The 25,658-nt window shown below is 39.3% G+C and overlaps 1 protein-coding gene and 2 long non-coding RNA genes across 6 annotated transcripts in view; 2 read left to right on the forward strand and 1 right to left on the reverse strand.

Moving 5' to 3' along the window:
• The window catches only part of LOC146478886 (uncharacterized), a 10,951-nt gene extending 7,220 nt beyond the window's left edge, over positions 1-3,731 (forward strand). Inside the window, exons 1-3 of one of the 3 annotated variants that reach the window (XR_014865044.1) lie at positions 490-633; positions 2,476-2,624; positions 3,529-3,730. This is a non-coding gene — a long non-coding RNA (uncharacterized LOC146478886). Of the gene's footprint in view, positions 1-489; positions 634-2,475; positions 2,625-3,528 lie in introns of those variants that run through there. The other 2 variants (XR_014865045.1, XR_014865043.1) reach the window with 2 other exon arrangements.
• The window catches only part of LOC146478871 (uncharacterized), a 221,721-nt gene that overhangs the window by 129,971 nt on the left and 66,092 nt on the right, over positions 1-25,658 (forward strand). The gene's annotated exons all lie outside the window — the stretch shown is intronic.
• On the reverse strand, positions 13,474-21,486 carry LOC146478888 (von Willebrand factor A domain-containing protein 7-like). Its single transcript, XM_085111616.1, has 6 exons — positions 20,849-21,486; positions 19,365-19,671; positions 18,004-18,267; positions 16,946-17,224; positions 16,210-16,470; positions 13,474-15,265 (listed from the first exon to the last, which is right to left on the reverse strand). The coding sequence occupies exons 1-6, from the start codon at positions 21,401-21,403 to the stop codon at positions 14,679-14,681; spliced, it is 2,253 nt and encodes a 750-aa protein (XP_084967742.1). The 5' UTR covers positions 21,404-21,486; the 3' UTR covers positions 13,474-14,678.

Here is a 25,658-nt window from a genome sequence, read left to right on the forward strand (position 1 = left end):
TTGCCTCAATTTGTTGGAGGCACACCTCTCCAGCCTTTGCCTTTAGAAACTATGGTTGGACCTAACCGGAAACATTACTCTTCAAAACGTAGCGTGATTGAGCGCAATAAGCAAAAGAAAAAAAAAAAGATAAGAAACAAGATAAAAAAGTTTCTTTGGAAACAATTATTGTATACAACTAGAAATTAGTATTACGTGCAACAGAGGCGTAGCAAATCGGAGACTCTTGCCATGCTAAGCGAAGTAAATACATTTCATGGCTAAGGTATCATTTTCTTTCGTACGTTTTCAACAAGGAAATCTATTTATAATATTAAAGGTTTGTCGTAATTAGGTGGCAGTCATTTTTAAAAAAGGAAAGTCGTTTCGTCTTTCATTTTAGCGCATGGGAAAGACAAATATTTTGGCTCAAAAGTCAATAAAATCTTCCCATATGTGCAACAACTTTCAACTGAAAAGAGATCAAACATACTAAGTAATCATAGATTTATTACATTGTAATTACTTTTTTGACTGAAAATCGTGCCATTGTTTTAAGAGGACGCAAGTTAATTTTAGAGGAACAATTTAAAAGCGTGCGTCCGATTCGCGAACTGACTTCGCTCAACACTCCTGATTTTGGCTGACCTGAAGGTAAGTTTGGCTTGGATTTTTCACTGCTGCCCAAAACGTAAGCGTATTACACCAATCATAAGTTATTACCAAAGCGTTTCGCTGACAGCGTGCACTGCTTGCTATTAAAAAACAACTGTTTATGATAACACATCGCAATCACTTTCACAATATTAATCTCGTTATGGGCTTTGGGCCTTTTGCTTTTCATATAAAAAGTTTGCTATCGATACATCTTGCCCGTTGAATTAGAAGAATGGTGATGCTTATTTATGCTGCAGTCTGCTTTCTTTCTAAGCAAGTTATTGCCAATTAAAGAAATGAGAAACAATCCGAAATTCTTGCTGAGATTTCTTTCTCAAACTAGACGATCACTTTTTCTAAGCAGAATCTTGATTTTGAAAATACTTTTCTTGTGATTCCAAAAGCTTTTGTCACATGTTTGTGAACGATATTTATAAAAATGTGCTAAAACTGATGTCATACAGGCGACACGTAAAGAGAATTTAGCGACTTGTGATCGGCCTTCGGCCAAAAAGCTCTCGCACCTACTGACTAACGTCTATCTCTCTCTACAGTGCCTACATCTCCGTAGCGGCCATGTTTTCTTGTCCCGACTTGCCTTTCATTCACACAAATCTTTGAAATGAAAAACTTCTCTACAAAGGCCGCCTCTCTATAGCGACTATAAAATCCTGTCCAAAGATAGCCTGCGAGCATGCGCAAGCTCTCGGGGTGCGGTCGGGGGGAGAAGGAGCTACCCCCCCCCCCCCCCCCCAACCCGCGAGAGCTTGCTCGCAGGCTTGGCAAGTCCAAAGATGGTCCTTCGGTTCCGACTGCAGTCACTTAATACTGAATAGAAAGAATCTCTAATTCGTCGGGTTCGTCTCCAGTTTTGTTGGTGTATTGTTGTCGGTCAGTCCCACGCTGGTAGCCAATTTCTTCGCATATATTTCGTTTAATTTGTCTTAAGTTTATTTATACCTGTTTAAACAGTTCAGTTTTTCGGCGTCGAGTCTTTCCTGCTCCGCAGACGCACAACTCATTGTACGAGGGGGTCTTGGAGACAATCGATTCGAGAAGCGCACATGGCATCGTGCCCTACTTGAGTAAAGGGCCTGTTATAAAGACTACCTCCGCTTACACAAGATTCCCGTTTCTCGCCATGGTATTAGATTTACAACAAACGGCAGAAATAACCACGTGACCATGTTTATCCTACATTTTAATATCGCTCGCTGTTTTTAGTTTCTAGGTAAAATTGAGTAGTTTTGCGCTAGCATCAAAGGCCAGAATTGGTTTGCACTGTTCTCATCTTTGCACCTGTACTCATTTTTTTAAGAAACAAAAACGCAAATCTCCCGTTATTATTATTATCATCATCATCATCATCATCATTCATTATTACAATCAGACATATCCCGGCCAACGCCCTCAATGTCCCTCTCCGTCCCCTCATTTTCTCTTGTAGGAACGGAATTTGGGAAAGGTAAAGAAATCACGAGGGAAACAAAAAAGTTGAAAATTAACGAGTTGTAACTAATTAGCTAGACCTATTTTCTGTATTGTTATAGGCGTTTCGATATAGTCATTTCCATTTGCTAAAATATCGAAGAGTAGCCGGCGAATTTCTCCTTTGAATTCCTTCTCAGGCAAATCTCTTATAAGGCACAGTATTTCATTCCGCAGGCTTAAGCCAAATTGAGAAAAAGAACGTTTAGTATTTCTAGTCTAGTCTTTCGGACCTAAAAAAAGCTTTACGCCCAAAGCTTCAGTTGGGCCTTTTAACATTACTCTTAATTACCCCACATCTTTTCCCTCATCTTTTTTTTATTTTTAATCATTTTATTTTTTATTGCGTAGGCCGATATCAAGCCGTTCTTCAACAGAAAATGAACTCAAAGCTTCTGTTAATCATGTCGGTCGTCCTTCTTGGCGCATGCGCAGTGCTCGCGAAGCCAAGCCAGAGAGGACTGGATTTGCTACATCGTTTGGAGTTACGTTCTGCCGAGGTAATACAAAATCCAATCTCACATCTTATCTCTCAGGTTCGTTACTCTATACCCAGCTTATAGTTTCGGGTTTTCAAAACAAACTTCGGGCAAGCTAGTCCTAGAAGTAATATGTCAAACACGAGAAGGCGTGTTTCATCAGATTTCTAAACACTGAGAGGTTGAAAAAACGAGGCGCAGCCTTTTACTAAACGACTTCGAGGTGAATGGATATCTGATAAAACACACTTTCGCGTGTTTGATATGGCTTCTCAAATGTTCAACAATCTTGGAGAAATTCAAGGCTAAAGTTGGCAAAATTTTATGGTAATTAGGAACACACATCCACGCATGCAAACCACGGTCTCAGAAGTTGATGAATTGTTAATGATTTGAGAAATATTTTTCAATTTCGATTCTGTAGCCCAATATGTTTCTTAATTGCTATTGTTTTCTACTGTTTTTTATAATTATGATAATCCTGTACGTTGGAATATGAATTGTATAGTTTACCGTTCTAGGCAAAAATAGGCATACATGTAGTTATTTGAATGCATGTTTGATAAAAAAAAGTTCAGCGCTAATGCAGTTTTATGTGTACCGAGTGATAGATTTTTATATGTATACACATTCATGCACTTGATTTCCTTTTTTACGACTTATCAGTTATAAAAATTTTAAATAGAAAGGAGATCTGACACACAGGACCAACATCAAGATCTTCCTTTTCAATCACCGTCCGAAATTTGTTGAATAGAGTCAGTGTTGTTGTTAGTTTTAACTGACTTTTTAATATATAAAAGTTTATTTGTTTAAAACGTTTAATCTCTGATAGCGGAGCATTTTAGATGTAAGTGAAAGTGTGGATTCAATACCTCTTAGCCAGCACTAATAATCCGTTCTCGTATTTTTTTTTATACTACAGGCGGCTGACCAAAGCAGTGACTCGGAAGAAGTAGAAGAGACAAGAACTTTGAAGAGAGAACCTGTGCGATGTTATGTTGGACAGCCAAATTGTTTTGGACGCTGAGAAGGCGAATTAAAAAAAATAAATAAATAAATAAAAAGGCTATGCAACTAAACGATAGTAATGACAATGCAAAGCGCGATAAGAGCACTCGAGTTAAAAAAACAAGAACATTGAAAAACACAGATAGACAGCTAAACACAAGATAGGATGGCGTATAGCATCGACCTGGGATATAGGTAGTATTTGGGACATGAACCTAGTTTGATGGCCTTAGCTTCCACGAGTCTCCTGTAGCTCAGTGGTAGAGCATCCTAACTAGTAATCGGAAAGTCTTACGTTCGACTCCTTATTGGAGCACACGGATTTCCTTTATCCGAGTATGCCTGTGCCACTCACTGAATAATACATTATTCTTATTCATTCACTAGGCTTAAAACATACCATCACACTTGTTCCAATTGCGCATATGCCTCACATTGCGGACATTCAAATCCTAGTAGTAGGCAGGATGTCTGTCACAAAAACCTTGTTTAATGGCCTTTTCTCCCACGAGTCTGCTCTAGCTCAGAGGTAGAGCATCCGAACTAGTAATCGGAAGGTCTTCACTCAGATTTCTTTTTCCAGAGTCAGTGCTTGTGTCACTCACTGAATAATACATTATTTTTTGGGATACAGTTTCAGCGCTCTTTGAGGCCCGACCGTTTTCCAACCGGACTTTAAAAGGGCCGAGAGCACTATACTCCGCAGAGTTCTGGGGTATGCGAATTTTAAAAACTGCGGCTTTGAATTCTAAGGACGATTTTTAACGCTACAATGTTGGGTTCAAAATCGCCCCGAGTTACATCATCTTTGAAGATTAAATCATTACATTTTCGTGAACCATTTTTTTATTTTCTCATTTACAAAATTATCAAAAAAGGTTGTTGCCTGTGGACAGGATCAAGCTGTAAAATTGGGAATATAAGCACCCTCGCCCCCCTCACCGAAAAAAAATTTCGAAGGATAATCGGAGGTGTTCTCCTAAGTTTTTACCTGTCAATAACCTATTTGCCGATTTGAACTTATTGCTCCTGAATGACGTCATAGCAACATCGCCATGATGTCATAATGACGTCAGCGAAATACTTATAGTCACTCGTAAGTAGTTTTAAGAGCGGCTTCCCACAAATATCGACCGAAATCAACTTTTGGTGGCACAAGTCAAAAAATCGATTTCGCTCATATTTTGCTCATAGGTAGGCCCTATTAAGAAACAAAACGGGCTGTAGTTAGTTTTTTCAAATACGGCTTCCTTACGCGTAAACATGCGAAAAACGATTTTCAACTCAGTTGAGCCAAAATCCGCTTCCCGCCGGACGGAATTTTCCTTAACTTTGGCCGGCTGCGTATCAATCCACAGTCTGTCACGGATCTTGAAATAACATCTACTGTTTTTCTAGGTCTTCTACTTCTGTTCCACAGAAAAACATTCAAAACATACGTTACTTTTATGCCCGAAACTGATCTAGAACAACATGCTATAAATGCAAATTTTTAATAACCAAATTTTCGAACTTAAATACCGGCAATTTTACCCATGGGCGATAACTTAGATTATCATAAAATGACTTTCTATGGCTTCACTGTGTACTTATCAATCATAATATCAAAACAAAGGTTTGGGTAAATTATTTTAAGTGACTCGCAGGGCTTCGAATTTATCACCTACCCTGTCGAAAATCTGGCATTCGCATTGTAAACAATGGCGTGGCATAGCCGGTGACCGCGAACTACGAAAGCCAAAAGAGATTCAAAAACGTGCATTATTTTGAGACATAAAGGTAGGGAAACTAAGCTGATACCTTAATCAACAATCTAACATAAGATTTGGGCATCTTCTTCATCTATCTGTGCTCGATACAAGCATAATTAGTGTGTCGACGAGTTCATTTTTAGTATTTCATGATCATTTCATGCACGTTTTAACAAGAATTTAGCATCGAATTCTTCATTAACCCGCACTGGGGTTATTTCTGTACTCTTACCCTCTGAATCAAGAGAACTTTGACAACACAATCCAGTTTACGAATTAATAAACATTTCTATATTTTTCTAATAAACAACTCGCAAGCTACACTGTTGCGTGACAACCATGAACCGGAAGTGTCACCATAAAGATTTCTATGTTTCGATGTCTTCTTCTGCCATGATGATTTAAAATGGGGGATAAAGACCATTTTAAGCGACTAGTTTTCCTAACTAATGTCCGTTTGCTTCCATACTTCGCACGAAAAATAAATACTCAGAAACGAGCACATTATATTCGAAGTCCAACAAAGCATTTTAAATGCCGTCAAATTTGGTCGGTATGTTAATTGTCCCCCTTAAAGTGCCACTACGACGAAAATTTTTACTTCTATTTTCGCCCTTTTCGTGTTCCAATCCATTTAATGAGCTCGAAATTGCAAAAATAGCTATTAATTAGCTTTATACAAGCTTACTGATCCTGGGAATAAGTGGCCGAAAACCATCGAAAACCCGTCCGCCATTACTCCGACGGCAAAGTGACGCCCGTGGTCATTCTAAAATGCGGTTGCTTGTATGAGATCTTTGTGTGACGTCATACGCGCATCGAACATCGTGCGTCCTCAGTAATCGCTAGTCCTAAAGTAAGTGAATAGGCAAGATTATTTGTAAGATTCGCCATCCAGTTTGGTGAAAAGCGATCTAAAGGACAATTTTATCGAATATCTTGGATTATAATTTCCTTGGCGGTGGATTTGGAGTCGTATGACTGCAAAGAATACGCTTCGAAGACACGCGAACAGCTCATTCAAGCCTGAGATTTACATGTAAAGCCGAAGAAGAAACGAATTCACTCCGGCATTTTTTACTCAGCACCTGTATTGGAGGTAGACATATGGTTATTTAATATTCTGGGTATGTTTTCTATTTGGGATTAGTAAACGGAACCTAATCACTTTTCGCAGAAGCACTTGAGCAACAAATTATTGAATAGGATGGATAACTCCAGACCAATACATGTTAATGTTTATATGTTGGTGGCGTGTATGGTGTTCACAAGTATCAATCAAAGCTGCATAATGAGTCAAGAAAAAAAGAACTATTAACCTCGTTTTTTTATAGTTCAATAAAGCTTTGACAAAACTAAAATGATGTATAATTAACTTCAGTTGAAAAGTGGGTAGCTATAGCTGTAATCTACAGAATATTTGCAATATTACAATACTACAGGGCTGTAATCTACCAGGTATTACCTGGTTAGATCCCTTCCTCATTCTACAACAACTTTCAAGCAGTAAATGAAGTAATCATGAGGGGCCTAATATTTTAAAGCCACAGTCCAAGTAACATTCAACAATAAATTGTTGTAAAGCCCTCAAATGCAGCTGGAAAACTAAAGATTAATAAGAAAGTTTAGGAGGACGGCTAAGGAGGAAACCTTAGTAGGCTTGCATCATATGTCATCCATATTTGTTATTTTAATAATGTTTGTTCCTTGGTCAATGAGGATGTGTGAATCTGAGTGAAACAAGCAAACCAGCCTCTTATCTCATCTAAAACTGACACTATAATTGTAATCATTTTATGTGTTGAGAGAGAGCCAGCATAACACTGTGCTGTAACAGTATTGTATTTTCCCACAAATCATACAATGTTCACAGACATAAAATTGAAATATTATAGTTATGAAAGAATGACCATCCTTTCCACAGATATACCTTAATTATTCTTGGAGATTCTACCAGAAATGAGATTTAATGTCTTTTTTCTTTGGTGTTTTAAATTAAGAGCCAATTATTACTTTAACCTAAGTTTTCACACAAACCACAGCTTATTTTTTGTTTTTGTTCAGCGACATGAACTTCATTTTAATTTTTTTCTACCTTGTAAGTTTTATCTTACATGACCCCACAAACATTTTCATGCTTTATACTTATACTATGTGTTCGTTGTCTTTCTATTCTGTTTAGCTTTTTTCTTCTGTCAAATAGCCCTGGCTTTCTTACATGTATGTTGGATGTTGATATCTGTGGGGTTTTACTTTGGCCTTCAGAAAATAACCAGAACTAAGAACAGGGCCAGCTTTAAATATCAAAGCCATTTTTTTATGCCAATAATACCACATATTTTACTTTATTTCATTTTATTATTATTAATTTTTTTTTTTTTTGGGGGGGGGGGGGGTTTGTTTTGTTTTTGTTGTTGCTGTTATGACATAACACTCAAATTTCCCTCACTATGAACAAGCCAACAAAATAATTGGCCATCAGTGAACAATTTCCATAATCCCTTCACTGTTTATATTAATGTGCTTGACCTATATCCAGGATATTTTTTTGAAGACTCTCCTATCAGCTATGTAGGCAGTTTCTAAGATAAAATTTAAAGTTATGCCTTTTGCTGTGGCCCTCTCTGATAACCATTACAACAATGAGAATACTCAGAGCACAAGAATGCATGCCATGATCCCACTGGCCAAAAACTTTCCCTGTATAAAGATAAGTTTACCCTTGAAGTCAGAGGCCAGTCTTGCTGTCTACTCTCACGTTGCCTGCAGCATTGTGGTTCTTGATGGCATGGGTATGACAGCAACTTTTTAAAAAAAACACACACACAGTCTGCATTACCAGTACCTACTTGTCATATTGATATGATATTAATGCTAAATATTGCAAAAATTTGCTGGTAGTTCTCCTCCTCTCCCTTCCATTTATAAATTTGCACATTATGTACAATGTAAACCTTAGTGTAAGATCCTGGCCCATTCTTCTGAAAAATGCCTTCATGCTTCCCTAAACTAACCCTAATAATACAGATCCCAGTATTTTAAGGTTCAGGGAGTGTCGTTGACAGATCTAAACTAAAAGCTAAGTGAGATTTACTATGGCATTATTTACCATGGGTAGTCCTATTTACCATGGTGTGCTTTGGTGACCTTGTTGACGCCTTTGTACTGTCTCTGGTATATACCAAAACAGTGCAATACTTTTTTTTAGAAATTTATTATGTTGTACAAAAAATGCTGTAAAATTGGCTGTCCATATAACAGACTTTGCCAAGAAAACAAAAGAAGGCACAAATACAAAATTAATAATTCAAACACAAAGATGAAATTTACCAAGCACCGGTAGTTTTCCACACTCTTTAGAATAGGGTATTGGACAAAATACTTTCCCATAATTTTGTCAGTTTGGTTCATTTGTTCTCTTTAGTACAAACTAATATGGTTTGAATTGTAGATATTATCTTGACTTGTCCCACAAGATAACTTTCAGCATAATATTCACTGCAAGTCTGCACAAAGGTGCAGTCAAAGCATATTTACAAGTGATATTTAAAAAAATTGCTCAATAATAGTATTATAATTAGTTAATAACACAGACCAAATAGGATTGCTACAAGACCTTCTTGACTCACAGTAATCAGTGATAGCTACATTAGAGAATTTTGCAAGTTGGAGTGTCAGCAGGTCCACATCAGCTGGAAAGTTGCCTGCAAATTTCTTCTGACCTGTACTTTCACATATCATGTGATTGTTTCAATATATAGAGATTAATTTTTCATGTCAATGTCACAATCAGTTTAATTACAATTGCTCATTTAATACAGATCGAAAATCTCGCCTTGCTGTGCATTCTACAGTCGGCATACAAGTCTTTCAGAAATGTGTTGGGTGCTTTGTACGAAGAGAGCATTCAAAAAACTCGAGGCAGTCGATTGTCAATATTTATTATACCACAAGCGATTATTATTATTATTTGAATAAAATGGAGTATCTATGCACTTTTATTTTACCAAAGCATGACACTTATGGGAAGTAGACGTAATGAACACTGGACAAACAAAGCATTACAATGAGCTATAAACAAAACATACACACCACCACTCCGCGCCACTTGCTTTCATTGCACGCATTCACGAAAACAGTTCATTTCCGATTAGTTACCTTGGCCTAATCGCTTCACTTAGTCCCTCGCTTTACCCTGGAAAAGTAAGCATTGAGGCAGTAGCATTGCATGGCAGTCCTTGCGTTTGAGTTTCCCTCGAAGCAGCTGCCGAAGTCGTCGAGAGGATATGTCTTTACAGACTTTAGTACTTCGGTGCGATGTACAAAAAGACGATTTGTCTGAAGAAATTACCCCCTTTTGACGTATTTCAGAACCATAAATATTCAAACAACCACCATTAGGTTTCTTTCGGTTGCCCACAATACGTGTGCGTTGTAAAGACGGCCCTTGAGCTACTAAAATAAAAAGAAGTGGCTTCTTTCAGCGAGATCGAACATTCGAAAGCAGGCCATGTTGTTGTGCGCGTATGACGTCATATTGCTGTCGGTGCAACTAGATCCAGCTCTCTATGTAGTTCACGGCCATTTGTCGTTCGAGTAATGGCGGCACAGCGAAGCTGAACTTCGCGTTTAAAATAACTGGTCTTCCCGTTGGAATTTCGATGTAAAATTTGGCGTGGTTAGTATTTATCACTTCTACTTTCCAAAGCTGAAGAAAAAAAGGGATGCAAAATTTTGATCGTAGTGGCACTTTAACTCATCCACAACTGATAAAGAGGAAACGACTTCTTTCTGGAGAGAAACGAAAAATAACTAAAACAGAACATTGTGTCAATGTCACGAAGTAGCAATAAGGACATGCTACGGCTCCTATACATTTGGTATTTCTGGGCGTTTTCCATTTACCAAGATACTCCAGAAATTCCGGTTGGGTTGTAAATGGAACATGCTTTTTTGGTTCGCTCCACTGAAACATTTCCGGAAAGAATGGAACTTGTGAAAAGGTAGTCCCGTTTTCCCGTTGGAAACTTTTCCGATGGAACTGCGTGTTCCATTTATGAGTTTCACAAGGTTTGACCAGTTCCAGGCTGTTCACGACCATATCTTCGGTAAGGAAATATGCCGGCTTCTTCTACTCCCTCGGTGATTTTCCTATCCTCGAGTAGTACTTTATACGAATGCTCGGTGTGTCATGGCTTGGCTCCAGATTTTCAAGCGTTAATTTATCACAACTGTGCCATGTATGTCAATGGTAAGTAGTATTTATCGAAGAAAACATTACATCTCACCCTCGGGTTCTTTGAGTGTTCCGATTATTTCCCGCCTTGAAGCCTAAAATTTTGCATCTGTAATTAAACAAAGTCTTTTGTCATTCACCCTTTCACAGCAGCTGTTTCAAGTGCGTGTCGTTGAGCAGCTCTTCCTGTGGCTTGTACTTCTCTGCACAGAGCTTCAATGGTCCCTCAAATCATCCTGGAGTGGCTTTTAAATTCATCAATCGTATAAGCTTATCTATATCGCGGCAAAATATTTTCATAAAAACCTTGATTTTGGTGAAGATCGCGTCTCATATAGGTTGCAATCGTCGCCAGGATAGCAATGTCATCATAATTTTTTGAATTCACGAGACTCTCTTCTTCCAAAGACCGACTCTACAATTTCGTTTAACCACAAAAATTGTGCCGCCATTTTGTATTTTTTGTGCGGAATACATCGGACGGAGAAGGAAATGGATGGAACATGTGTTAAATGGAACTCGTTCTTCACCGATAAACATTTCCCACCGAAATTCTCGGAATTTTCCGGAATCTTTTGGTAAATGGAAAACGCCCGCTGTGTCTACCTTCTCTCCTATTTATCCAGGAATACCTTAAACTGCCTCTTATAAGCCCTGGGGCCCGTTTCTCGAAAGTCCCAGTAACTTACCGGGGCCGATAAGTGTCTTTTGTGATAAATGTTTCTCAACAGATAAGCCCAAATCGTCATCGTCTTGATGTTTCCTGGCGTTAAAAACGTGGCCGAATGGGCAAGAATAAGCTGAACCTCGTTCCACATCTTGAAAACCAGAACATGACTTGTGCTGGTCAATATTCTTTGTACAGGACAGCAGGGGTACTATCTCTCTGGACCTTGTTCTGTCTGCGATCAAACGAACATTGCCCACCAACTATCAACGTAAACGAACACCAAACTTCCATGCTCGCCGTTTAGTTTACAGTTCCTTACTGTTTCTCTGGTGTAATAATTATTCAATTTATTCATACGTCCAAAAAAGCAATGAGGACGTTAAAAAATCTAATTAGTTAATTACGTTGATCTTCACATAAAGAATATTTCAGGATCAAAAAGCGCAGCAAAATAACATTACTAATAACACGGGTATTGACCACTATCTTGGTTTCATTAAATTTGTTACGGCCTTTATTGTTATTTCTTTTTGTTATTACTTTTTTCCCTTTTTTTGGTTGTTGTTATTGTCGTTGAGTGTGCGTGTGCTTTCTTTTGCAAATTTAATTAATAAACTAAATCACGCAGTTTTTGCATCTATAATCACTAATCACGAGCTCTCATTTTTAGATGTATGATGATTGGAAAACTCTATAGACAATGTTTTTAAAAACGGAGATGGACCCTTTATGCTATTTCTCTTCCCTTTCTTTACTTACAGAGATCTAAAAAACTCGCTCATGATCAACGGACGAGGGAAACAAACATTACTTCGAACGTATATTTCACGCAAACGATGCAGTAATTAACATAACAGTCGAAACTTTTAATCAGGTTAATGTCGTTCAAATCTGCTGCGTTTTACCTATTTCTAGTTTAATTTATTCATGACAGTGATAAAGAAAGAGGAAAAAAATTTTCCAATTATTTGTTTCAACATAATAATATTACACAATAACGAACTGGACTCCGCATCAGAGCGAACGGATACTCTGTTTCCAGTTATGAAACGCAGCCGAAATATATATTTGTCCGTAACGCTACCGAACTTTCGATCCAAAGATTTTTCCACTGCGAATGAAAAATGCTTCCTTTTAAATGTCGCTTCATTTTTTTTTTCTAAAAGGAAAAAATATTTGTACCCGTGACAGTGTGTCACGCCATCTTTTTTACGCTTCGATCGCCAAATCTCAAGAGAATGCTGACAAATCTGAAGCCTAGCGGGTCATTTATTTTCATTTACCCAGAGTTTTGTTTTTATATTATGACAATAGGTATACAGTGAAGCCATAGAAAGTCATTATAGGGAAATCTAAGTTATCGCCCGTGGGTAAAATTGGCAATGTTTTAGTGCTAAAATGTGGTTGCTGAAAATTTGCATTTATAGCATGCTTTTCTAAACCTATTTCGGACGTAAAAGTAACTTAGGTTTTAAATGTTTTTCCGTGAAACAGAAGAAGAAAACCTAATAGAGCAATAAATGCCATTTGCAGGTTAGTAACAGTCTGTGGATTGATACGCGACCCGTCGAAAGTTAAGGAAAATTCCATCCCGCCGAAAGCGGACTTTGAGCTCAAATGAGACAAAATCGTTTTTCGCATAATTACGCGAAAGGAAGCGGTATTTGGAAAAACTAACTACAGCTCAGTTTGTTTCTCACTAGGGACTACCTATGAGAAAAATATGAACAAAATCGATTTTTTTGGACTTGTGCCACCACTTGGTCGATATTTGTGGAAAGTCGCTCTTAAACTCTTTTCCCTGGCCTTTGATAAATTCTGTAGAATAAAAACCCTGTTCAATTTTATCCCTCACTGGTACAGAATTTAAATTTCCCTGGTCAAGTTTGCCCCCTGCGGAAGCGAATTCTCGAACCCATAAAACTCCATATACGTATCCTGTTCTTCCTTTCTTAGCTATCCTTTTGCAAGACTAGTCTAACATGAAATCGAAATTTGGTGCTGTACAAAAACTAATACTCTGGTGAAGACGGGACAAAGAAGCATGCGCGCCATCTTTCATATGCGTTGAGCGTCTGGCCCCCAGATCATGATTTATAAAAACTGCCCATACCTCCAGAAAAAAGAAGGACGAATCCTTGTATATAGTTTAAACAAAACCTTTATTAAGCAATTCAAATCCTTGTAACACAACACAGCTGATATTTGGGAGCTTGGGCTACCTGTGGGTCACTCAATGCGATAAACTGAGTTAAGGAAGTTCGGATATCGAAATGAATAAAAAAAAAGTTCCTGATATTAGCAACTGAGACATTTTCCTTAACTTACAGAGATGTTTGATTGGTTTAAAGCTGGTTCAGCGTTCTAAGCTGAGTACACAAATTGAAGGCTTCTTCGGTGACACTGAAAACTTCTTGATACACTTTCGATGCACTAAATTTTATGTACTTTTACATATACTATACCCAACAACTAAAATCGATAAGGCAGGATAACTCCTAGTATATGCAGCAAAGGTATGAAGAACAAGGTTGATTTAATAGATTTATTTATGTTGGAGCGGCTTTGCGGTCCGTTCAGCTGTTTTTCCGCCAAAAATACAGTTCGCTAAGACTGTGTTGACCGAAGTAAACCATTTCCGAGTTGCTTTGAACCTCATTGTAAAAGCAAGGTTTCTATAATGAATTTGTTTTCATTCATGTGCAAACAAACAGATTTTCATATGAAAAGCTTTGCATTTTGCTTCTCTTTCGTAATGAAGTTCAGTCAGCAACTCGGAAATGGTCTATTCAACTAAGTGATCTACAAATTGCCCAATAAACAAAAATTACTTGGTACAACTTTGCTCATAATAAAGCGTAATAAGCATATAGCAGACTGAAAAGCGAATAATGGTCAAACAAGCTAATAAATGGCGAAATACTGAAGGTTATACAAATACTGTAGAAAATGGCTAAATACTGAAGATTACTGAACTGTTATAATACTTCAGAAAACTTTGGCTAAATACTGGCGGTTAGTGTCTGAGAAAACTCATCAAAGAACTCGTTATGCTTTATCTATGTGTAAATTGGTTAATTACTCCTAGGTTAAAATGCAGTTTTAGCTGAGTTGAGTGCTAACAAGGGCACATTATTCCTGTAATTAGTCAGGTTGATCTGCTTTAATGTTTTTGAAACTTTGCATTGATGTTGAGTCTATGAAGAAGGACTTGGCTATTCAGAAGAAAAGGCCCGCAGCTATAGCAAAAGTTTAATCATTAACGAAGCTTCTGTTTAAACATTTTTGTAAATGGTGGCTAAGCACCCATGAGCAAATCCGCTGGCTTGACCTTTTATATTAAGTATACAGTGAGCAGTGTTAAAGTATTTGAAATCTTCATGATCTGATCAGAGTCTCGGCTGTGACTAAGAGACAACAAACAAAGGCACTCGCTGTGAAAGAAGAACACCAGTGCTCGCTCCCTTAATGGCAATCGATAGCACATCCGTCTTGTCCACATCCTTCGAACGAGTAGCCTCAAGTTGAACTGAGATCCTCACACAGCGATCTTTGGGGACGAATTTAGGGTTCAGACGAGGTCCAGGCTTTGGAGAGATGACGTATCCCATCTTATCACGTACATAAACGATTTTAAAATATTCAGTGTGGCCAAAGTTGCACAGCTGGAAATAGACAAATGTGATCCTGCCTAGAGGGAGGGTGTAATCATTACTAGCGTACTTGTTTCTCAGAACAGCCGTGGTGGGTTTAATGGTTTGGTGAGAAATTCTCTCAAACGGAAAACCACCGCGAGTGGTTCCCTTCAACTTCAGCTTAAACTCTCGCACAGACGTAGGAAGGGTAATGTTTGCGGTGAAATAGCCGAGTTCTACCTGGTGTAGAGTGACGTCACTGATGTGGTTTCCTTCTGTAGTTATGAGCTGTAGTCGTAAGGTATTGGTGACCACTTTCTCCGATCCGATCAAAAAGATACCCAAATTGTTCAATTTGCCTTCGAAGATAAAAAAAGGAAATGCATGGTTAAGTGAAAATTAGTTTGTTTAATTTGCCTCAGAGAAAACCAGTTAAATACAAAAATGTTGAACAGTACATTCGAACTTCAAAAACTACAGACACCAAAGGAAAGACAAGGTAGTCTTTTCACTCATTGGCGGATCTTGGGAGAGAATCGGGAGGCCCGCCTCCCTTGCCCTTATTTTTAGACCAAAGCCGAGGCCGGCCGTGGCGACCAGATATTTCGTTTTACAAAGAGAAGCTAGACGAGCCACCCAGATTTTCATTTAAACGGGCACTGTCACGAAGATTTTGATGTATTTTGACGAAAAATACTCAAATATTTAACGTAGAACTTTTTCTCTAACATGAAATTGTTCGTAAAGCATTGGGAGAAAAATATAAACTGATTTCTTCAATGAAGAACAAACTATAAACCTGTTTTCAGCAATTTCTCCAAAATACACAGGAAGAACTTGAAAAAATTGGCCAAGTTTTTCAAGTTGTAATCCTTTTCCATCCGCGCCATCCGCAGCAAAGGATAACAAATACTAGCTTATCTATACTTGTAGGGCAATTGTTAACAACACTGAACCATTATTTTAACATTCACATCCTGATCAATACAAATATGTTTTTACGCTATTAAAAGGCACACTAAAAACTGGTGACACTTCCCCTTTAAATGAAAGCTTAATTAGCAGTACTTGAGCTATTGTGGTGCTGTTGATTTTACTGATGGTGGTTTTAACTTTCGAGTCTAAGGTTGACTGAAATCTTAAAGTGTGACCATTCAAATGAAAGACAACCAACGAACACTATCTTTCTGTATTGTTGCTTGTTATTTAATGCCCTCCAGTGAAGACTTCGGACAAGTTCGAAAATTCTCTTATCTTACAGTTTAAAGGGTTTATGGTTTAGTAATAAATGCCCTAAGTTTACCCATTACTGGACTTGAAATGGGGACTTCAACTGTTTGTCTCCTACGTCGTGGTACTGTGATTAAGAAGTGATGCTGGAAATCGACGTTGGTAACGCCAATTGACTTGGCAAAGAAACTATGCACACCATTAGTGCCTGACACTCTTAGGGTCCAGACTCCTTTCTTAGGCCGGTCAATCTTGTAGACAGTGATCCGAGACAGACTGACTTTTCCGGACCTCACCAGAAGACCGACTGGATCCGTTAAAGAGATACCTTGCCCTATAACGATAAGGGAAATGTTAAAAATATGGTCATTGTAAAGGTGTTTGACATAAGAGGCTCAAATATGGTTAAATGTTCACAAGCAAATTGTGTAGGACAGTTACCAAAACGTCAGTAGACAGGAGGACCGAAGAGATGGCAGGTTACAGAGGCTCGAAAGTTGTGTGAAGGCGTGGCCACGGCCCTGACTAACTGTACTGTACTCAGGGCACTGGCCTGTGCTATACTATGCTTCTACTCCACTGTACTGTACTGTAATGAAAAGTGGTGATTATATAATGTAACAATGGAAATGACCTTACAAACTATAGTATAATTTTTGTAGGCAGCCGATCAACGAAGAGTGATCGTCTAAATGTGCATCACAGGTCATAAAATCACTGAACAGGAAATATATAGCTTAACAAATAAATGGTTGTAGAATTGGAGTTGAATGCTATGAAACGCAACGGAATACCTAAAGAACACAAACCTGTTCTCTGCGTCATGGTAGTAACTAATACAAAAATCTTTTCAATGGAATCATCAACTGGAATTCTATATCGACTGTCTGCAGGTGGACCCACACTCCGTTTCTTTTTTGTTGCTATGGTTGATCCAGTGCTCACAACAGCCTCCCCCTCCAGCGCCCCTTCCACCAAACCGTTCAGCTTCCGCAGCTCAGACGGGTCTTTTATTGGTAAGTCCTGACCTGAAGTAGCCTTTGTGAGTTTGCGGAAGGCTGGGTGAAGATTGCTTCCGTCACATTGACCTAGTATAATCAAAGAACCCCTTGAGTAGCTTTCTCTCTCCTGTACGCATCGCCATATAGAGGGAGCAGGAATGGCACAGTGGTGAGAGCACTTGCTTCCCACCAATGTGGCCCGGGTTCAATTCCCGGACTCGGCGTTATATGTGGGTGGAGCTTTTTTTTAGTTCTCGTCCTAGCTCCGAGAGGTTTTTCTTCGGGTACTCCGGTTTTTCCCTCTCCCCAAAAACCAACATTTCCAAATTCCAATTCAATCTGGATGATTGGCAAGCACTTTATCACGAGCCTCTGCCTCGGGATATTGCGCAAGCACTACCCGAGTCAACGAGTCCATGTTATAACGAACATATTTTCCCAGTCCCTTGAAACTCGTCTGATGTATCAGTGCAGTGTTCCACTGAACAAGTGATGGACAGAAAATGTAACTTGGAGAGCAAGACTTTTGTTGTTTGTTGGTGGTGTTTTCGTTAGTTGGCGTTATTGATAAGGCATGGTTAGGTATATTATCATAGATAAATAAAATGTTTGAGGAAAGCTCTCAACAGACGTTTCAAGTACAATTTCATTACCAGTATTGTTAGAACCATATAGCATCTCATGCATGTTGGTTATATCATGATGGTGCTGGTTAAAAAATATAACAAATTTCTCAGCGCGCTTGAAAACATGCAAAGCAAATTGCCATGATAGGTTGTACCCTCATCCTCGGCGCTTTAAAAAACGTAGAGAGCATTTGGCACGGTCACCCAGTTAGCTATTGCCCAAGTTATGTGAAACATTACCTGATGTAAAGAAGTTGATAGACATATCGTTGTATTCAGCAGCATCAAGCACGTTAGCGATGTTTTCCTCTCTATCATCTTTTGGACCCGCGTCAGTGACCACGTACATGGGGGATTGCAGTTCAATGAACTGGTCCATTGCTTCCGCCATGCCCTTAAAAGTGTACTCCGGACAGTCACCCCCTTCGTGGGCCTTAAGCTCGTTGATAGCTGCTATGAATCCTTCGGTTTCTGTTTCTGATTTGGTTATCACTCTAGATTCATCTGTGTGATAAACAAACACATCCACTGTTAGATACAATAATTACAAGACATCACCTAGAATACCCTGGACGTCTGGGAACTGACCAGTCGGCTTTTTAAAGGTACGGTTTTCTTTAACACACTTTCCTTAGCCTGAAAGCCTGGTTAAAGCAAGGTTACCTGGCTTTTCAGGTTCTAGCTCGTATGCCAAAACCCAGCTTTGCCAGCCATTTAGTTAACTCTTTAGGCGCTTTTGATCATATGCACATGTTACCAGACTCGTAACCAGACTTGATTTCAAACCAAAAGCCTGGTAAACCTGGTTGAACCAGACTTAACCTGGCTTAACAGATTTTTTTTGCCAGGGAATCTATTCGGTGTAATCTCCCGAAAAGTTCTAAATATCTCACAAACACCTTTGTCCTGATAGGGCACCATGTTCTGGGGCCTTCAAATGGTCAAAAATTGAGACAACTTCCTTTTCTCTTTAGTAACAGCACCTGGAGCAGTCGGTCGTTTTGACACCTCACACCGGCGGTCAGTCAGCAAAATTCTAGGATACACATTTGAATGATGGAACCGTTGAACGATGATGTGGTGATTGAAGCGTCGTATTTTTGCGAAAATTACATTATTTCTGGTCTAAGATTACCTTAAATTTTGATGTCCCGTTTTAAAAATGTTTTGGCTTTTGAAATTCTAATTTAACCCTCCGTTTGCGGCTTGTTCTATTTCACACCTTTACATTATGAAGAAATTATTATTTTTTCTGTTGCATTCTTCACTTAATAACGGTGCCAGGATGACACCGGAACGTCGTTCCGTTTTTTCGCTTATTTTTATAGTCAACCGTTTACTTGTTCTTGCCAATTTTGGTATAGTTTGTTGTCGTCATTTATCACCATGTGTTGGATCGATCTCAGCTGTCCAATTGATACATTCCCGCTAACTGGGAACAAAACAAAACCAAACAAACAAAGAAAACAACAAGAAAACATGCGCGAGTTTGCGCTCTTGTGATTTGCTTCTCTAGCTATCCTTGTAGCTCAAAAGAGACTGAGGAAGAGGGAAAATAACATGCATATTGTTTTGCAGTTTAGATTTCTTAGAATACTTACCAGCCGGGTACGGGTCATTGAAAGGTGAAAGGATGTAATTAGAGATGGGATTACGACGCGCTTTTCTTATAATTTTAATTGCAATGTCCTTTGCTGCCTGGATCTCCTCGCTCATGCTAGCAGTATCGTCTATAACAAATATTAGCGACACTCCCCCATGAACACCCATGAAACTATCAAACGTTTCGTTGCCAAGACTTCGACGAAGTCCCTCCATAAATGTACTTCCTTCTCCCCGAGAATCCCTTTTCTTGCGGCTAGGTAGCATTGGCTTGTTCTTGAGCAAATATATGATCTGCCCTAAAACCTAAAAGCAATAATGTTTACTTAATGATATAAATACTTTTTAAGGTCCGTTTAAACGGTTTCAACATTTGCTTCAACATGCGTTTAACACAGTTGTTGAACCAAATGTCGGGGACGTCATTTGAACTTGTCGTTCAGAACATTGCTGAAAGCTTGTTGAAGGTGTGTTGAATCAAATTGAAAATGGTTCAACATTTTCTTTGTTCTTGAAAATGTTCAATGGCGTTGAAACCGCTTGAACACTCCGTTCATCCAACATTTGCCCGACATCCCTTCAACTTTTGTTAAACGATTACTGGGCAAATGTTGAAACCGTTTAAACGGGCCCTTGCAAACAAACAGAGATTGTAGGACGCGCGCTGGGGAGAGTAACGCGTGGACTTGACCTTAAAAAAGGCAAAATTTTAACGCAAAATGTGAGAAGAGACCATGGTGACTTGAAAGACTTGAAACTTATACTTCCTTTTCACTTTCCGAAGTTGTTCAGCACTCAAAAGGTCGTCTTTATTTTCACTCGAATTGGAAAGCAGCTGAAAGCTTAATGTCTTCGAGTAGAATTTTAAACTACTTAACATATGCTATATTGGGATGGTTATTTCGGGAATTCGTAATATCATGTTTACGAATTTACAAAGTGACCACGTCTAAATTGGTTCAAATCCCGTTCCAGCCTTAATTAATATTTTAGGCTTTCTTTTCGTAGGCGCATAAGTTGCGTACAGAACAGCGATTGAAGTTCACTACACTCTTTTCTTTTTATAAAAATTCATTTTATAAGAATATCGAGGCTGAAATTTGCGAAATTTTAAGAATATTTTAAGAATAAATCCGAGGCTAAGATTTTGAAAAGAATCTAATTTTGCGTGTTGAAAATTAGTAAATTCAATACAATTATATGTTTTTAACTAAACCGTGTAAAAATTTTTCCTTTCTCTAAACAGCAAAACTTGCCAATAAAACGATAAAAACATGCACTAGCCAAATGGTCGATGCTAATGACAGTTCGATAGCTATAATCTAAGAATATTCACAAGGATATTTTCAGCCTAACATCGGCAGAAAAATAAGAATATTCAGAATATTCCGAAAAAACAATATTCTTCTAAAAAGAAAAGTCAGAGTGTATGTGTACGCATTAACAAAATGACCAGTTAGTAATAATAAGAGCATTGGCTTACCTGTCGAGCGTATTTATAACTCTTGTTCCGCACAGCTCTCTCAACAAGCACTTTCAGTTTAGCCAGAGTACGATTGCTATAACGGATGCCTGAAGCGTAGGCATTCACTGCAGCTCGGTTAATATCGTCGGCTACTTGCAGGAACTTGTTTGATGGAGAAGAACGCGGTGGATAAACCCTGCGCTTATTCTTGTATGTGGTGACTGTTTCAGTAACTGGTGGACACTTATAGTCTGGCCCCCTGGCAATGGAATAGCAGGAAATTATTCCCCCGGAGGGTCTTTTTGATTTTGATCCTTTTCGGCCGGGGGGTCTTTTTGATTTTGATCCTTGTCGTGATCCTCGCTTACCGATTGGCGTTTCTTCCCAGACCGTTCTCATCGTTTTCTTAGGCGTGGGGATATTCACAACTCGTTCGGAGCCTCGTGAAAAGTCCACCACTGAATCAAAAGTGAACTCCAGCATGGAGAAAAAATTGCCAGAGGACGTATCCACAGACAGTGACAAAAAGAGTGCTATAGTGGCCAAAGAAATGGGACCGATTCCTTTCTCCATAATTTTGGCGTCTGTGTTTAGCGTTGTGCATTCCTCTACTCTTCTTCGAAGTAGGTGAATACAACAATGAGACGACTGTTGTCTCGAAATCATTGAGTATCACTGATCACGCGTGGGCACAATTCATTGGTAACTAAAACCAAAATAGCAGTTTAACCTTGGCTGATCTCATGCAGAAGGTTCTAGGCTAGTTGCCAGAAGCCTTTCGTAAGTTTGTTTTGCTTTCAAGCGACTTCGATCACATACCGCCCCTTCGCGGACAGGTTTCATGTATGAAGCGATGATATTCTATTAGTATTATCTCCCCCTTTTTATTGCAAATAATTTACTCACTCCTTACCTCCTTTTTGCAATCTGAGAAATTGAAAGTTTTCACTTCAGCGAGAGATGATCTTGAAAAATTCTTCTTCCCGTTCAGCAAGAGGTGATCGTTGATCACATCTCATGTGCTGCCAAACGTAGTTAATTTTAGCGATAAATGTCAATATCAGTGTCAGTTGAGATGTACTGTAATGTGAGATCTTATCTTATCCTTTTTAATTAATCGCCCGATCCCCACCCTGTGAGGTCGGGTAAAACAGGTGTTTTTATTTTCCCGTAGGGCACTTGGCGTCTGGCCAATGCGTTTTTTGCTCAGTCGGTTATGAGCCCGCACTCATCTCCCCGGGGAGGATCACAGACCGGACCCGGGAGACGGCGGAAATCGAGTCTAGTAGAGCCGGAGCTCGCGGACTCAAACCCCAGCCGGACCAAAATAAAAACTCAGGGTCTTTTTTTGTTTGTGTTTTTTTTACAAAGCGGCGTCTTTTAGATTTGCGGCAGAATTTCTCGCTATTTTAGAGAAAACTTTATATGCTCGAGAAAATAGGTTACTCGAACAGCAATTGGTAAATATGACGTAATTTACAGTCGTAAATTTAACGACTTTGATTTATGTGATAAAACAAGCGCCTTTTGTGTTATGTGTACCAAAAGAACGTGGACAGTCGTGGAGTCATTAAAGAAAACCAAGTACAACTCGTTTGGAGCCTCGCAAAAAGTCCATCAGTGAATCACGGGTGAACCGCAGCATAGGAAAAAAATTGCCAGAGGAGTTATCCACAGGCAGTGACAAAATCGGTGCTATAGAGGCCAAAGAAAAGGGACCGATTCGTTTTTCCATAATTTTGGCGTCTGCGTCTAGTGTTGTGCACTCTTCTACTCTTCTTCGAAGTAGGTGAAAACAACAATAAGACGACTATTGTCTCGAGATCAATTACAAGTTGTCCATTGAGGATTATTGATCACGCATGTGCACAATTCATTGGTCACTATACTAAAATAGAACTTTAAGTTTGGCTGATGTCATGCAGCACGTTCTAGGCCAGTTATCAGAAGCTTTTTGTTGTTTTGCTTCAGTCGAGCGAATTTTCCATAAGTCACCGCCACAGGGCCGAAACGTTTCATGTATGTAGCGATGTCATTCCTGATTATTCTCTTTATTAATTACAAATCGACGCGTATTTACCCCGTGCTCGCCCCCTTTTTTGCAATCTGAGAAACTGAAAGTTTTAATGTTAGCGAGGGATGATCTCGAGCAATTCTTCTTCCCTTTCAGCAAGAGGTGATCTTCGATCGAATCCCATGTGCTGCCAAACGCCGTTAATTACGCGAGATGCCCACAGGGCAGACCGTGTCATGTTCCCGGTCAGGTATCTTTTTCACGCGGCATGCCCTGAGGGCATACTACTCTTTGTCGTAGTCACAAATCTACATATTAATTTATTACGCGGGATGCCCGCAGGGCAGGCCGTGTCTAAAATTGCGTTTCAGGTATTTTCGTATTTTTAATTTTTTCTTCGTCGTCGCTTCAAATCTGCAAATTAATTTATGCATTAAACTCTGCTCTCTCCTAGAAGGGATCTGTTATCCTGATTGTCTTCAACAAAAACGGCCCAATCAAAATCCATTATCGGCGTGTAAATCGAGAGGGAGGGGACCCACTCATCCCTTCCAGTGTGACGTCATATCATCATTTGATTTATTCATTAAACCTGGATCAAATTCTGCTCTCTCCTAGAAGGGATCTATTGTTCTGATTATCTTCAACAAAAACGGCGCAATCAAAATCCATTATCGGCGCGGATATCACGACGGCAGGGACCCACTAATCCCTACCTGTGTGACGTCAAAGCTAATCATCATTTGAAAGGTTATTTTCGTACAATGGCGGCCATACGTATGAATTTAAGACTCTGGTCTACCGTTTTCAGAAAGAAAATTACGCTTTGACAAACAGATCGAATAATTCAATGCGAAGAAAGCCACCCAGTTTTTAACTGGGTTACCTGATTGCTAAGTGAGAACCTAACTACTATACAGGGGAATACCTCGTGCTTTATATGGACACTTTGATCCTTACGTTTCCACCTTTAATTCGGAGACAGGAACTGTTTCTACATTGAATTTTTTTCAATAGTAAGCGTGAGTTAGATCCCCTTATACCAGCGCCCAGCGAGGTCATGACGTTATCACAAAGTAATTTCCGGTATGTTTTCCAGTTACCGACTTAAACATCCTTTACATCACTGGTTAATCACCTACTAGCTCCAGGCTTTTATTGTTGAAAGGTCGTGGCAGCCATGAACGAGTAAAAAGGCGTTTGCGTACAAAAATAAATAAATTAATTAATTAATAATAATAAGAAATTTCTACAGTCACTGCTTTAAAGTGCACCTAACCCCCAAATTTTTTTTCGCGTAAAAAAATCTTTGCGTCTGTTCGAAACGCATCGAGCCTTTTTGTGCCTTTTTTCAACCAAATCTTGACTTTTTATAGGCTGTAAAAGTTACGAAATGTAGCCATCATTTGTCCCATGACCGAGCTAGTAAGGGGCATGGGTCTATTCCTTACACGACGTCACAAACTGCTTTGCATGCATTTTCACAAAGACTTAATACAATGCAAATCAGTTTGTGACGTCGAGTAAGGAATAGACTCATGCCTTTTACTTGCTCAGTCATGGGACAGATGATGGCTAGATTTTGTAACTATTACCACCTGTAAAAAGTCAAAATTTTGTTGATAAAGGCGCTAAATCAGGTGCAATATGTTTCAAACAGGTGCAAAGATTTATTTAAGAGAAAAAAAAATTGAGGATTAGGAGCACTTTAATATTTCCCAATTCTGTCTCGAACAACTGGGGTTAATAAGAAGTTTATCATGTATTATTCAGAGCATATTATAGCCTTGACTCGCCATCTCAGCAATCTTCTTTATTTTTCTTGCAGCCGGCAAAGAAAGTCAGTTCTCAGAAAATGTGGGATGTACCTCGCAGAGCGGTGCGATCAGGGTCATACAAAGGGGCCCATCTACCCAGTGACTCAGCAATGTACTGGGAATCCATCTTCTCACCAGGAACTTCCAGTCCCGAGGGGTACAATTATGCATCGCCGAAAAGAAGCCTTGTCAAATCATCCGATTTCTACTTCTACGGTCCTGGGCCACCTGATGACCATCGCGAGGGGCCTGAGGAAGAACAAGGAGCATCTTGGAAAGGAAGGAAAGAAACCGCTGCTCAATACCGCCAATTCCGACAGACGAATCTGGGATTGAATCTTCTGCGAATTAACAAGAGGGCAACGAAAGACGCAGCGAACGTTCCCATTCTTCCGCGGTCGAACCTGTCCAGCTCTCTCCAGCCAGCTCCCGAGGAGTACTATCGAATAGTACCCATCACGCCTTTCACTTCTCGTCAGGACCATAGAGAAAGAACCGAGCCCTCATTCTCCTGGAAACTACCTCAGACATTTACGTGGCACGATCGTGACGTAGTTTAAACTCTTTCCCAGGCCTATAAGGAACCTCGTGTTGTATCTTTTGGCTCGAGGCCGCGGTATGAGACAAGAGACGGGGAAGAACCCCTACGGCTAAACAACGTTTATTTGACCGAACAACGGTTAAAGGTGGAAGAGAAACAAGGGAATATAGACAAACAAAGACTTCAAGGCAAAAAAAAGCTATGGATGGAAAGAAGAAGTCGAAAAGTTGTTTCAATCAAACATTCAAGAAAAATGTCTCCGAGAAAGAAACCTGACGGAGATCTCGCGGAACGCGTGGTATGCAAAGTTTCAGGTGAAGTCATTGTCAAGAGCTGCCTCATAAGATGGCTTCTCGACGAAGAGATTCTGGGCTTGCCTTAGGCTTATCGATTACTCCCTCTGTATTGTTCATGCAACAATGCGCTTCCCATCAACCTCCTCTGCAGAACACCTTA

Source organism: Pavona decussata, unplaced genomic scaffold (assembly GCF_977016875.1).
Source record: "Pavona decussata unplaced genomic scaffold, jaPavDecu1.1 SCAFFOLD_62, whole genome shotgun sequence".
NCBI classification, from domain to species: domain Eukaryota; kingdom Metazoa; phylum Cnidaria; class Anthozoa; order Scleractinia; family Agariciidae; genus Pavona; species Pavona decussata.